Below are 15,917 nucleotides of genomic sequence, written 5' to 3' on the forward strand. Positions count from 1 at the left end.
AGTACGAAAAGGTTATAATATGCACTAATAAACAAATATAATACGGAGGGTAAGTTATTTAAATAGGGTATAGTTGCAAGTTTGTTGATACATTTTTACGGTGCAATATTACAAGAAAAGTTAATCACGAACAAAATGACGAGTGTTTAAAATTATGTAAACTTTTACAAAATTAGTTTTTGCTATTTTAAAAAAAACACCAAAATTAAGGAGACCAACTATAATTATCTTGGTTAATCTTGTGAGGGTTAATACCAGAGCCAAGATTAAGTAATGACTCTTATAGATAGTAAAAGCTTACCAATTGCAACAAAATTGTTTCTGTTATAGATTAGTAAACGAAACCGGGTTTAAATATACTATAGTATAACATTGAAAATATGCCTTATAGTCATTAACAAACAATCTTTTTTTTTAAATCATGATTGTCGCCAGATATCATCTCAATTAGAAAAAAAAAATAATGCTGAGCACTGTCCTAATAAGGAAGAAAAAATGATATACAATAGTGGGAAAGGAATAACTGTTCGTCACACAGCACAAATAAAAGTAATGTCTGTTTAAGGCTATGAATAGATAGCAGTTGTCAATGAAATCCATCAGGAAGGCTCGCTAGCACCGGCTTAAGTAGAATTTATATAAATTGCATACCTTCTTACCAAACAGTTTAACTACCATGTTTAAGTTGATAATAAAGATGTTTTTATTTATTGTATAATTCAAAATTACAGTAAATTTACAAAAAAATTGTGATACGTCAATAGATTAAATATTTAAATTTTAAATAAACAAAGGTCTTGATTTTTATTACCGTATAAACAGTATCATAATAAATTCATACATCAAAGCTCTTATATATCTGATTCTAGTAGATCGTTCAGCATGACATAGTTTGTGTTTGTGCTACAGATCAATCAACCCGAACCTGGAACAGTTTCAATTTTGCCGTTTTGGGCGTTCTTTAGCGATTCTGTTTATCTTTGTTAACTAGTATTAAGCGGACCACAGCACATACCGAAAATGTATAACCGAAATTTCTTTTACACAAAATAATGTTCGCCTAGCAACATATAACATGTATTTTTGTGTCAAAGAAATGTATTTTAAGAAACATGAATGAAAATATAATATATGCTTTTCTGTAGCGTCTGAATGCATTTTGTGTTGTTCATATTCAACAAACAATTGATCGGTTTCTACTCAAGCGACTTTTATATTAACATTTTATGTGCAAAATGTGTATAGTATAATCAATGTAAAGCTCGCCATGCGTTACGGAATATTTCGCGTGAAAACCAGTTGTCATAACGAGCATCATTTTATAAAATTGTTACCTTTATATGTAATGTTTTACCGGCCGCGTAGATGTGCTTTAAAGTATTTAAGCTAGCATATGCTACTGAGTTATGTTTAGCATCTTACAATTTTTTATAGCAATTTTACGTTTATATTATCGGTTTTTACTCATGAGAATTTATAAAAACATTTTCTGTACAAAAAATACAGAATTATAATATAAGCTATGCACGAATTATTACCTTAAACTCGTCACGCTTAACTGAAATGATTTCATCAGCAAGTGTAATTATTTTGTTTTGTGCCGATTCGCTGGTGGCGTTGATGTGTTTAGCGAAAGGATTTCTTTAAGGAAATACTCTAATAGCATGATTGTTATTTTCTGTGCTGTAAGCTTCCTATAGCAATATTAATTTTGCTTTTATGTTTTCAGTATTTATACATTTTCGTTTGTAAAATGTATAGGCTTTAAATGTTGAAAATTGAGTACCGTTTAAGCCGGCGCTAGGGAGCGTGAGGGATCTTGCACTTTTCCATTATTCCTTATGTAAAGACCCAATCAAACCAGGTCTGAAATTTTTATGTAATTTTGATTTGATTAATGCTTCCGGGTGATCACACTTATCCAGATTAATTAATAGATATGATAACGAGAATGATATCACATCTTCAACAGAACATTGATGTATTTCCTATCAATAACTACTGTAAAACGTTCGGGTTTGTGGCATTCCTTTACCAGTAGAAAATAAGGAAGATGACTTAATGGAATTTCACCAAGCATTGCTAGATTAAATAAATTATTTCTGTTATCACTACACATTAAAGCCTGGAAATTTACAATAAAAGGAGCCCTTGAAACCTTAAATTAATCACTGATCAATGTTAAGGAGGCTGATAAATGCTAATATAATGTACCTAAACAGGAAAAAAGAGTGTGTTCAGAAACCAGGAGTACACAAGCTTGCCTGATTCTGTCCCGCAGACATATGGAAATAGAAAAAAACGGGATCCCCTAAAGAATGCCCAAAACGGCAAAATTGAAATGCTGCCGGCTTGGTTTGTTTGAAGTCTATGGTCGGATTTAGATTTGAATTTAGATTTGTCTTTTTAATTTCCATATCTATCATTTTTATGTTAGAGTTTAGTCCTGTCTATTATTTTCAGTTTATAATTAAATGTTAACTTCCTTCCTTAATCACCAATGTGGCCTCTCCAGTTATAGTTCGGTGCCCTACTGGATATCCTACCTTGCCGTTGTGACTGGGTCAAATCGGGAACTTCACCTTACTTTGTTGATCTTTGTTCAAGTAGACAGCCTGGTAGGTTTGTTTGTTTGTTTCATTTTACGCCTTTTCCCAACAGTATTTCAGTCATGCAGGCGGGTAGTTTCCTAACCATCGTTCCTGGAGAGTTACACCAGTACTAGACTACCTTCCTCCGCGCTAAACTACCAAAGCATCTCGCGGGGATCGAACCCACGCCAGAGAGGTAACTGGATTAGAAGTCATCGACTCTAACCCCTCGACCACGGAGGCGGTCCAGCTTGGTAGTAACTCATACCTTTATCATGAAAGTACTGTAAGTAAATATAAACAGAATCCCTAAAGAACGTCTAAAACAACAAAATTGAAAATATTTTAGGCTCGGTTTGACTAAGCCTGTTCACGGAGATAGTGGTAATTTTCCAGGTATGGTTCACACCACAAGCACCGGCTTTAGCTGTATTCAATATTTAAATATATCATGGTGAAATTTTGAATATAAAAGCATCTGCAGTTTTTCATAAGGCATTTAACATTGAACCTTCAATGTGACACATCAGTGCCATTCCAAACGATAAATGGTTCCCAAGAAAAATAATGCTTGAAAGTAAGTCATATATTGAATGATAAATTCCTTGTTGTTTTACATTATATTTATTTATTTATTTATTTAAAAAATATGTGGGTAATATACCCATGAGTACATAGTAATAGACATATTTACAGAAACTAATGTCAAGGTCATTGTGCATATGTCATTTTCTATCATAAAATGTACATCAAATGTTAGTTAGAGAGAATAAAAAGCAAGTGTACAGCAAATGGTAACAATGGCACACATTTTACATACGGTATCAATTATATACATGTACATTGTTAATAATCAACCTTTGTTCTTTATTCAACATTTAACAAATTTACATAGATAAAATGTCTTACAACATTGTCGTTTTGTGATTTTAACAATTCAATCAATTAGTGCAAACTTGGTTATTTCCCTGTTCAAAACTTTAACTTATAAGTTGATTCCTTAAGTCATTGAGACATTCCAAAAATACATGAAATTCAGCAGATATATCATGTTCTTTCATTTAAAAGATTTACTTAGAGTTTTTGTCATCTATATGTTTCTACCTTTGATCTATGTGAAGTCGGTCTGAAGTGTAATAACGATTTCCTAAACCTTTCAATATTAACCATTGACATAGATTACTTCCAATCAAAATCACAAAATAATACACAATATTTCGTGCTTTTGATGAGTTTCTTAATTCTTTATATCAATTTTGTATAAATATATATATAAAATAATGCTTGTCCACACGGTATTTCAAAAGTCATATTAAAAGAACACCTACAGTAAAACAACAACTCCCTGATATGTAAAAATTTTAACAATTTTAGAGAAATGTCCTAAGTCAACTCCCTTGTTTGTCTTTGCACATTTAACACGTACCTATAACAGTGTTTCTAATAATGTTTATTATTTTTATAATCCACCTTTCTTTCAGACAAAGTCACTTTATCATCTGTATAAATACCCAAATCAATATCTTCTAATCAATTTAGTATGAATTATTTTTCTATATATCATTAAACATAGAGAAAATAACTATGTATTCATCATTGCTTTACCTTTTTTCCTATTTATAAGTGAAGGTGTATTAAAACCATAACTTTCGAAACAAAATGTGTTCCTTTTCACCGGATATTTTGCTACATTTTAAATTTATGGCACACAGCAATGATCAGACAAAATATTTGGGTCACCTACTTCAAATTGTACTCGTACTTTACAAAACCAGTTCAACATTAAACTTATTCTACTTCACTGGTGCCTCGTGTATTTACACATGTATGTTTACTTTTATCATTATCTTCACAACCTCTGTCATTTAATATTCTAACACCAGAGTAGCTTTACAAAACTCCGACAACAATTTTCCAAATTCATCCACAGTACAGTCTTTACATTTTCTAAACAATATTCTACCTTGTGTATTATCTTCATGCAAAACAAATCATGTAAAATATGATAAGATTCTGCAACCCGGTCTTACTTTTCCCAACATCATTGCATTATGATCCCCAGTCAATTAAATAAAATGATTGTGTATCATTTTCCATATTCTCAAAAATTCAACATATCATCTTACAATCAGTTTCCTTGAATTTGCGATAATTTCGTCATAAGAGGGAGGAGGGGCAGACAGATCAATGTCTCCACTCGTTTCTGGATGTGAATCATAAGATGTTTGGTGGTATTGAAAATTTGTCCCCTCCTTGAAGTCAATCATTGAGGCGCGATAATTGACTTGTTGGTCTATGTCTCGGTTTGCTACATCAGCTTGTGAATCAACTGGATAAGTTGTTGTGTTTGTGGGAAAAGTTGATCCCTGGTTCATCTCTATCATAGGCTGACAACTTGCCGCTTGGGATTCATATGTTACTGCTTGTGTAGTCGCAGCAGTGTTCTGCAAACATCAACATTCTAAATAATACCAATACCTTGAGTTTAATTCGTAATATTTAGTAACAAGAGGGCCATGATGGCCCTGAGGTCGCTCACCTATATATAGCCCCCCCCCCCAACCCCCACCTCCCCACCAATGTTGCAGGGCCAATTTAACCCAAGGGCTTTTATTTGCACAAACTTGGTAGGACACCCATAAGAAGATGTTTCATGCTAAACATCTAAGCTCTAGCTCATTGGGCTTTTTAAAAGAAGATTTTTTTAAAGTTTTTACTATACACATATACTATGTAGTTAAAAACAATGACACCCCTGGGGCCGGGCCAGTTTTGACCCCAGGGCTTTTATTTGAACAAACTTTGTAGACACTTACTAGAAGATGTTTCATGCTTAATATCTAAACTCTAGCTATTTGGGTTTTTTCAAAGAAGATTTTAAGTTTTTGCTATACACATATAAAGAAAATCAATGACCCCCGGGGCGGGGCCAATTTTGACCCCAGGTCTTTTATTTGAACAAACTTTGTAGACACTCACTAAAAGATGTTTCATGCTTAATATCTTAACTTTAGCTATTTGGGTTTTTTCAAAGAAGATTTTTTAAGTTTTTGCTATACACATATAAGGAAAATCAATGACCCCCGGGGCGGTGCCAATTTTGACCCCAGGGCTTTTATTTAAACAAACTTGGTAGACACCTATTAGAACATGTTTGATGTTAAATATCTTAGCCATAGCTCTTTGAGTTCTTTAGAAGAAGATTTTTTAAGTTTTTACTATATGCATATAGGGAAAATCAATGACCCCCCGGGGCGGGGCCAATTTTGACCCCAGGGCTTTTATTTGAACAAACTTGGTAGACACTTATTAGAACATGTTTCATGCTAAATATCTTAGCTCTAACTCTTTTGGTTCTTTAAAAGAAGATTTTTTAAGTTTTTACTATATGCATATAGGGAAAATTAATGACCCCCTGGGGCGGGGCCAATTTTGACCCAGGGGCTTTTATTTGAACAAACTTGGTAGACACCTATTAGAACATGTTTGATGCTCAATATCTTAGCCATAGCTCTTTGAGTTCTTTAAAAGAAGATTTTTTAAGTTTTTACAATATGCATATAGGGAAAATCAATGACCCCCGGGGTGGGGCCAATTTTGACCCCAGGGCTTTTATTTTAACAAACTTGGTAGACACCCATTAGAACATGTTTCATGCTAAATATCTTAGCTCTAGCTCTTTGGGTTCTTTAAAAGAAGATTTTTTAAGTTTTTACTATATGCATATAGGGAAAATCAATGACCCCTCGGGGCGGGGCCAATTTTGACCCCAGGGCTTTTAATTGAACAAACTTGGTAGACACTCACTAGAAGATGTTTCATGCCAAATATCTAAGCTCTAGCTCTTATGGTTTTTTAAAAGAAGATATTTAAAGTTTTTTCTTTCGGTTGCCATGGCAACCAGAGTTCTGCATGGAATTAAATTCTTTGAACAATTTTTAAAGGTGACTACCAAAGAAACATTCCTGTGAAGTTTGGATGAAATTGGCTTAGTGGTTTATGAGGAGATGTCATTTAAAGTAAAAGTTTACGGACGGACGACGGACGGACGACGGACGGACGGACGACGGACGGACGGACGGACGCCGGACGAAAAGCGATCACAAAAGCTCACCCTGTCACTTTGTGATAGGTGAGCTAAAAAGTAACATACATTTAAATATACTTTTACAGAAGAACATGAAACAAATTTAAAATTTCTATAAATATTCTGGTTGGTCAATTGAGACAATAATTAAATATCAAATAATATGTCGTAACATACATGAAGAAATGGATATGTATATGTTTAGGACAGCAGATAAAAATATTAATATTGGATAATCAAAACAATATGTTGTCAATTTAATTGTAGGAAGTGCCCGACTAATCTGTGCATAAACAGTATTCGGTCTTCAGGACTTAACGTATTGGAATAAATGGGACACAGTACACTCGTTCATATTAATTTTACAAACATGTATATAATAATTATGAGTATATGTTTGTACACATATTAAATTTAAATTAGTTGTACAAAATTACCCGCAATTAAAAAAACAGGAAATCGATGGTATATATACAACACATTTAATACATATGAGCCGCGTCACGACAAAACCAACATAATGGGTTTGCAGTCTGATCAGGATCCATGCTGTTCGCTATCAGTTTCTCTACTTGTTATAGGGTTGTAAGCGAACAGCATGGATCCTGATCAGACTGCGCGGATGTCGCAGTGGTTTTGGGTGTGAAAAATAAACTGTAGGGATTATAAGTTTAGTTTAAACATATTTATTGCCTTACACTCACCTATATACATCTACATTTCGCTTACAAACCCTATAACAAGTAGAGAAACTGAAAGCGAACAGCATGGATCCTGATCAGACTGCGCGGATGCGCAGGCTGGTCTGGATCCATGCTGGTCGCAAACCAATTATGTTGGTTTTGTCGGGACGCGGCTCATATCAGTATCAAGCGTCACACTTTTTGCGTACCTGCAATGTGCCGGCAGTATCTTTCCTGTGTATGAAACAACATACAAAAGACACAATAATGCTGATGATCAACAAAACACCAACAATGCCTCCTATGACTACACCAATCAATGCAGCACCCGTAAGGTCACAACCGGAACCATCTCCACACGAATCGAAACCATTACACCTGATGTTTTCCTCTATGCATAGTGAATTGTCACATACGTAACCGTAACTTGGACACGATCCTGAAAATGTTATGGATAAAATCTCAAGATATGTATTTATCAGACATAAGAAGAGCGACTTAAAAGTTATGTGTTGCAAAACCGGAAATGATCAGCTCATTGGACATGATAAAAATAAGAAACAAAAATTATATTTAGTAACAAACAAAAAAACTCACTCCATATTATCACTAGCTTTTAGTAGTATTCAATCTTTCAGTCATTGCCAATCGATGTCTTTAAAGGTCAAGGACAATTAAACATACACGGTGAGTACATGAAACTTTTGAAACTTTTAAACATGTTTCTGATACGCACCATCACTATCATAACCAAAACTTGTTACGATGATAGAGAATACGTTGGAGATAAGCTGGCTTTCCACGGGAACATACTTAATTCTGATATATCGACTGTTTACTTTAAAAACACCTGCTGGTTTTGATTTTCCGCAAATGTCATCCTCCAAACCTTAAAAACAGACAAAAACCAGTATGACACACACTTGTACACATAAAATCAAATCTCCATTTGAATTAGGCAATTGAAACGTAATATAAAGCTGCGATATAGTGTTTTTTTCTGTAAAATACGAAAATGTTGAAATGTTGTTTTTTTATTGAACAATTCCCAAATAAACATTTTTACCTTTAATCCGATCGTCCGAATTCTCACCAACGTAAAATTCAAGATGACCTTTATCACAGTCAAGGTCAAGATCTTCAAAATAGAACATTAATCTAGTGAATGAATAATACCACGTTTCAATGATTGTTTCGCAATAACCAAGCCTATTGTATGGGTAATCTGAATCTGGTTTCTCAAACAGGTCATCATCAGTGAGTTGAAGCTTTGTTTGATATATCCACTGCAAGGGAAGTCTTAGCTCCTGGTTACAAAAGTCTTCCATCCGAGCTGAAATAACACTTTTTAAAGTAACCAGGCATTTATACAACTTTAAAACAGTTTAATCAAATAGGAACAGGTCTGTAATTTATGCTGATAAAGTAAATCTGTGAATGAAATAGTTAAAAAGCTTCTTCAATTTATCTGATTGATTTAAATATATATTGAAAAAATATACTTTAACTTATTTAACATACCTTTAGTAACACCTGAATAGAAATGCGAAATTTATTCAATATAGGTGTACATTTTCTGTTTACCAGTCATTTGAAGCTAAATATATCTATGTATTACTCTTTAGGCTAGTTAATTGAATAAATAACTTACTTACGCCTAACGATCTATCTAAAACGATCAACAACGTTCCAAATAAAAGTAGTTTATTTTTTCTAAACATCACTATCATAGAAAATATCATTGTTTTTTTAGATAAAAAATTCTCTATTTACACACCATATCCCTACACAATCATCGATTTAAACCACTAGCTGTTCATGTAGTATTGCCATCTCATTTTACATAATACACATAATTATGTATAGCTGTACGAAAGGTGAAATAGGATAGTTACATGTATTTAAAGCGGCATGCCTCAAGTAATTTACGCATTGTAAACGGCATTTAAATTCAACGAAAACTACCAAAAAAAGGTCAAAATATGCACAAAAAAACCTTAATATATTGATAAATACTTTGGAATAAGTCATTAATTTAACAAAACATGTAAATTATCACTTGAATCGTTTTACTGTTCTCAAAACTTCATGGTACATCTATCTAAAGTTTAATTTTCTTGAACTTAAATCCATGCTCAAACAAAAGAAGACCTCAAACGTAGTAATAAATTTTAGTTTATGTAAATGTAAAATTTGAAATGTGTCACATAATCAAATGGATAAATTGCTAAATATAAGGCAATTCAAATTCATACTACAATAAACCCGCATTAAACACAACATTTCCTTGTACAGCAATAAATTCCCAATAACTACTCTTCAAGTTCATGTGAAAAATTATCAATTCTGCTAATGGCATTACCAAATGAACAAATCACAAGGAGCACTTTCTTCAAACTCAAAATGTTCAATTCACTACACCTCAGCTTAATTTAACACATAAAACACAGCGTAAAAGCAATAATGATGAAGAGAAAAAAAAGTTTAAAAAATGTATGTCCCATTACAAACAACAAACTTCTCCCTTGGCAAAAAATTTAATGTTACCCGTGGTAAATTCCATCATATTAACTTACATGTGTTTATTTATTTATTTTTTTTTTAGAAAAAAGGTATTAATGATAGGCGAAACGTATAAAACCTTTTAACGTTTTAGGCAGTATTACCCATTTTAAGGCGGCTCATTAATACTGTCAAATCTTTTGTTATAATGCACAGAAATCTTATGACAATATTGCCTGCAGTTTTGATCGATGTTAGTGTTAAATGTTAGTGTTAAAATTAGAAAGTTGCAAAACATTTTTATTTACATTGTTTTTAAATGGAAAGACAATGTTTTCTTATCTCCGTAAACAAAATAATTATGTCTGTAGTTTACCGAGATTTGATATCGTGGAACCATGCGTAAACGTCTCCACCTAAAGGGGAACTGTTTTACATTTGGACAAAACCCATCGGTGTAAACGTATTTGCATTGCACTGTTATAAAACATCTGAATTTTTTCAATATATCCATTAGTTGACTATTAGAAACTAGGAAACAAGTTCGTTTGGAAGAAATTTATCTTTAAAGTTTTATATTTTTCTTTTGAGATGATTTGGATAGTGCTGTGAGGACAGAGTTCTAAAATAGCCGCCTTTTATATAGTAAAGTGAGGTGTCACAAGTAGGTTGTTTTATAGCCGATGCCTTTAATGTCTTATTTACTTCGTTTATGCTCAAATTGGATGTTTTATCGTTGGTCATTTGCTAATTAAAAGTTTATATATCGTTCAATCGGGATATAATTAATTAATGTTTAACATTATGGTATTGCATGACCATTACGATCCTGGCTCATAACGATATTGACTGAAGCGTACCCGTCCTGTCGCAGTATAAAACGACTACTACTAGTACGGACGTAATGGAATGTTCGTTTCGTAAAGCTTCCCCTTGAATTTCAACAACTGCGCAGATCTAAAGAGACATTTGTCTAGGTAGCATTTTTATTCGGTTCTTCGAAAGGTCTGCAGTGTACAGCTGACAATTTCATTGCAGCCATTTTACTCGTGCGTAAAACCTTTACTTTGTGTATTATTTTAGGCGTGCTTGTAAGCACTGTTCTACAAAATTCCGTATGTATTTCCCTTCTCAGTACTTTTATTTACTTTTCTTTAAATTAATTGTTATTTTTCAAAAGATGGCGATTCCATAGGGGCTAATGTCGCAGTGGTTTTGGGTGTGAAAAATAAACTGTAGGGATTATAAGTTTAATTTAAACATATTTATTTCCTTACATTCACATATATACATATACAATACAAATCCAACATTTTTATATTCAAGTAAAGGATTAAAACAAAAGAATGAGTCTTAACAATCTTCTCCTTTTGAGTGTATTTGTTTTGTACTGTTTCAAAATGTATGACAAATCGTGAAAATAAATATTTAAAAAAAATAAAGATGCGAACATTTGTACGAAATTTATAAAGCAATCAAAAAATATGACTGAAAATTACTCATTAATGTGATGTTGTAGTTTAAATACATAATAAAGAAGCAGAATTGGTCTAGTTAAAGGAGAGAAGGTGTTTCTCACAATTACATCAGAGAAATCGTTATGTTTCAGATATGTAAATATGAACATACTTGAAAATAGTGGCATTATCCGTATCAGGGATATCTGTGTTGCCAAAGAGAAAATTTAATGACGATGAATACACCTTGTCTTTCCTTGGTGATTCCGCGTGTTTTAATCGTTATAGTTTTGGCGGTATTTATGCACGATTTTACGTGTAAGTTAAAAATGTATAGGCATTCGAGACAGTACGTTCAAGTCATCCATTTGTGAAATTTCTGGAAATATAATAAGTGTCACATATAACGAATTGTCAAAAATGAATTTATGGATTTAACATTGTCTTGGGCAGATTTTAATGTCTTCGAAGGGAGGCATATTAAAATCGCACTGTCTGTCTGTTTGTCCGACCGTTCGTTCGTCCGCCTGTATGTCTGCCCGTCTGTGAGTTCCCACTTCATTCGTGTCCGGACTGTAACTTTGTCATACATTGAGGGATTTTGAACTCGGTACAAATGTCTACCATAACAAGACGATGTGTCGCGTCCAAGAACCACGTTTCTACCTCAAAGGTCAAGGTCACGCTAGTAAATAGGTACACACATTCGTGTCCGGACTGTAACTTTGTCATGCATCATATGATTTTAGAATAACTAGGCATAAATATCTACCACATCAAGACAATGTGTCGCGTCCAAGAATGACGTCCCTACGTCAAAGGTCAAGGTCACACTAAAATTTTGCAGTTTCACATTATCACAATTAGAATTAATAGTTTACACAATCGTGTCCGGGCTGTAACTTTGTCATGCATCGAACGATTTCAGAATAACTTGGCATAAATGTCAACCACATATAGCCGATGTGTCGCGTCCAATAATCACGTCCCTACCTCATAGGTCAAGGTCACACTAACATTTTGAAGTTTCACTTTATCACAATAAGAGTTTATATGTACACACATTTGTGACCGGACTGTAACTTTGTCATGCATTAAAGGATTTTAAAATAACGGGGCATAAATGTCTACCACATCAAGACGATGTGTCGCGTCTAAAAATCACGTCCCTACCTCAAAAGTCAAGGTCACGCTACCATATTGAATTTCACTTTATCACTATTAGAGTTTATGGGTACACACAGTCTTGTCCAGACTGTATTTTTGTCATGCATCGAAGGATTTTAATATAACAAGGCATAAATATCTACCACATTAAGACGACATATGGCGACTAAAGCCCGTGTTCTACCTTCAAGGTCAAGGTCACACTTATAGTTTGAAGGTATTAATTCTCTCAAGAAGAGTTTGAAGATACACATTCATGGCCGGACTGTTACTTTGTCATGCATGGAAGAATTTTAAAATTACTTGGCATAAATGTCTACCACATCAAGACACTGTGTCACGCCTTAGGCTCATGTCCGTCTGTCCGTCCATGTGTCCCCACTTACACAACAATCATGTCCAGACTGTAACTTTGTCATGCATTTAGGAGTTTTAAAATAACTTGGCACAAATGTCATAACAACATTCTGTCGCATCCAGGAACCACGTCCCTTCTTCAAAGGTCAAGGTCACACTAATATTTTGAAGGTTTTCGCTATCACAATTAGAGATTACAATAACAATAATATAAAGACCAATTTAAAGCAATTAGTCACTTTCATTCTCTTTTTTTTTCATAATACCTGCATGCTTAAGAAATCTTTTCGGGGGCATTCGTCACTTGGGTGACAGCTCTTGTTAGTATTTTGTTTTGTCTATTTCAGATTCTTCATCTTTGTTTTTACACGGATGTAAAAAAATGAATAAATGAAGGGTAGGGAAGATCAACAATGCCATGTTTTGATTCAATCTGAAGTTATCGCATTTCATTGAATTATTGGTTTTTCGTTAGACTCAAACTAAGTGATAACAAGATATGTTTGTAAAACATGTATGCCCCCTATCGGCAGCCAATTTGTCATGTGATCAGGTTATTATGCATGACTTCTGACCCAGTGAACAAGCAATTAATAAGGGTTATCTAGTATCTACTGGTCATGACTAGTCACAAGGTAATAATTATTGTGACCCCAGGTTGTGTGCAGCAATTAAAGTTATTAAAAATCTTACCAAATAATATATACATAAATTTTATGAATCACATAGGCCTCATTAATGACAGCCAAGTTGTAATATTACATAAGACCTTCAAATGTGTATACCAAAAGCACATAAAATATCAACCAAGGCAACTTGAGTTGTTGAGTTATTGGTCAGAAACGGTCATTAAGTACAAGGTCACTATGACATTGACCCTTGACCCCAAAATCAATAGGGGTCATCTACTGGTCATGACCAATCATCATACCAAGTTTGAAGTTCCTAGGCCTAAGGGTTCTTTAGTTATTGATCGGAAACCGTTTTCACCTACAAGGTCAATGTGACCTTGACCTTTGACCCCTTGACTTCTAAATCAATAGGGGTCATCTGCTGGTCATGACCAATCATCATACCAAGTTTGAAGTTCCTAGGCCTAAGCGATCTTAAGTTGTTGATCTGAAACCGTTTTTACCTACAAGGTCAATGTGACCTTGACTTTTGACCCCTTGATCCCAAAATCAATAGGGGTCATCTGCTGGTCATGACCAATCATCATACAAAGTTTGAATTACCTAGGCCTAAGCCTTTTTTAGTTATTGATCGGAAACCGTTCTTACCTAAACGGTCAATGTGACCTTGACATTTGACCCCAAAATCGATAGGGGTCATCTGCTGGTCATGACCAATCATCATACCAAGTTTGAAATTCCTAGGCCTAAGCGTTCTTTAGTTATTGATCAGAAACCGTTTTTATCTACAAGGTCAATGTGACCTTGACCTTTGACCCATTGACCCCAATATCAATAGGGGTCATCTGCTGGTCATGACCAATCATCTTACCAAGTTTGAAGTTTCTAGGCATAAGGGTTCTTTAGTTATTGATCGGAAGCCGTTTTTACCTACAAGGTCAATGTGACCTTGACCTTTGACCCCTTGATCCCAATATCAATAGGGGTCATCTGCTGGTCATGACCAATCATCTTACCAAGTTTGAAGTCTCTAGGCCTAAGGGTTCTTTTGTTATTGATCATAAACTGTTTTTACCTACAAGGTCAATGTGACTTTGACCCCTTGACCCAAATATCAATAGGGGTCATCTGCTGGTCATGACCAATCATCTTACCAAGTTTGAAGTCTCTAGGCCTAAGGGTCCTTTGGTTATTGATCAGAAACCGTTTTTACCTACAAGGTCAACGTGACCTTGACCTTTGACCCCTTGACCCCAATATCAATAGGGGTCATCTGCTGGTCATGACCAATAATTTTACCAAGTTTGAAGTATCTAGGCCTAAGGGTTCTTTAGTTATTGATCGGAAACCGTTTTTACTTACAAGGTCAATGTGACCTTGACCTTTGACCCCTTAACCCCAAAATCAATAGGGGTCATCTGCTGGTCATGACCAATCATCTTACCAAGTTTGAAGTCTCTAGACCTAAGAGTTCTTTAGTTATTGATCGGAAGCCGTTTTTACCTACAAGGTCAATGTGACCTTGACCTTTGACCCATTGACCCCAAAATATATAGGGGTAATCTGCTGGTCATGACCAATCGCCATACCAAGTTTGAAGTTCTTAGGCTTGAGGGTTCTTTAGTTATTGATCGGAAACTGTTTTTACCTACAAGGTCAATGTGACCTTGACCTTTGACCCCTTGACCCCAAAATCAATAGGGGTCATCTGCTGGTCATGACCAATCACCATATTAAGTTTGAAGATCCTAGGCCTAAGCGTTCTTTAGTTATTGATCGGAAACCGTTTTAACATACAAGGTCAATGTGACCTTGACCTTTGACCCCTTGACCCCAAAATCAATAGGGGTCATCTACTGGTCATGACCAATCACCATACCAAGTTTGAAGTTCCTAGGCCTAAGGGTTCTTTAGTTATCACTCGGAAACCATTTGGTCTACGGACCGACGGACCGACGGACGGGACGGACCGACAAGTGCAAAGCAAAATACCCCCTCTTCTTCGAAGTGGGGGCATAATTATGTCCGATAGGCGATATAAGCAGCCGCTGAGCTTCCTTCCTCCCCCTTCCTCGACGGAGGACTGGGTAGTCCGCTCGCAGCATTTCTGACTTGAACTTTTTTCAACTATATTGGATTTGATAATTCTACCTGCTAGTGATTAAAGTTAGTATTTCTCAGAAATTGAATTTCATAAGGTTTGTTTGGGTCGGAGAGCCAAGCACGAACGTTTTAGAAGTACACATGCAACTTTTCTTAAAGTATTGATCAATGAAGTTGTTTCTTTTATTTCCTGCTGTAAATATTTTGACAAATAAACGGGACGGCGTAACGGCATGCCCCCCACCCTAACCTTGTTTTATGTTATGTTTTTCTTTATCTGTGCTTGAATGTAGGTGTATGTTGAAGGATAATAAATCATTTATGCTCGTTTGAGAGCC

At 34.7% G+C, this 15,917-nt stretch overlaps 1 protein-coding gene across 5 annotated transcripts; it reads right to left on the reverse strand.

Annotated features, from left to right (window-relative positions):
- Nucleotides 1–3,212: 3,212 nt before the first annotated feature.
- LOC132753942 (uncharacterized) lies at nucleotides 3,213–10,031 on the reverse strand. 5 transcript variants are annotated; one of them, XM_060744511.1, is made up of 5 exons: nucleotides 9,139–9,283; nucleotides 8,428–8,694; nucleotides 8,098–8,250; nucleotides 7,571–7,800; nucleotides 3,213–5,035 (listed from the first exon to the last, which is right to left on the reverse strand). In XM_060744511.1, exons 2-5 carry the CDS (start codon nucleotides 8,687–8,689, stop codon nucleotides 4,709–4,711), a joined length of 972 nt encoding a protein of 323 aa, XP_060600494.1. In that variant the 5' UTR covers nucleotides 8,690–8,694; nucleotides 9,139–9,283; the 3' UTR covers nucleotides 3,213–4,708. The 5 variants fall into 5 exon arrangements, with proteins under 5 accessions (XP_060600494.1, XP_060600491.1, XP_060600493.1 ...); XM_060744508.1 differs by having other exon boundaries at nucleotides 9,013–9,226; XM_060744510.1 differs by having other exon boundaries at nucleotides 9,017–9,175.
- Between the last annotated feature and the right edge of the window lie 5,886 nt (nucleotides 10,032–15,917).

This window comes from Ruditapes philippinarum, unplaced genomic scaffold (assembly GCF_026571515.1).
Source record: "Ruditapes philippinarum isolate M1 unplaced genomic scaffold, ASM2657151v2 ctg9741_1_1_1_1, whole genome shotgun sequence".
Classification (NCBI taxonomy): domain Eukaryota; kingdom Metazoa; phylum Mollusca; class Bivalvia; order Venerida; family Veneridae; genus Ruditapes; species Ruditapes philippinarum.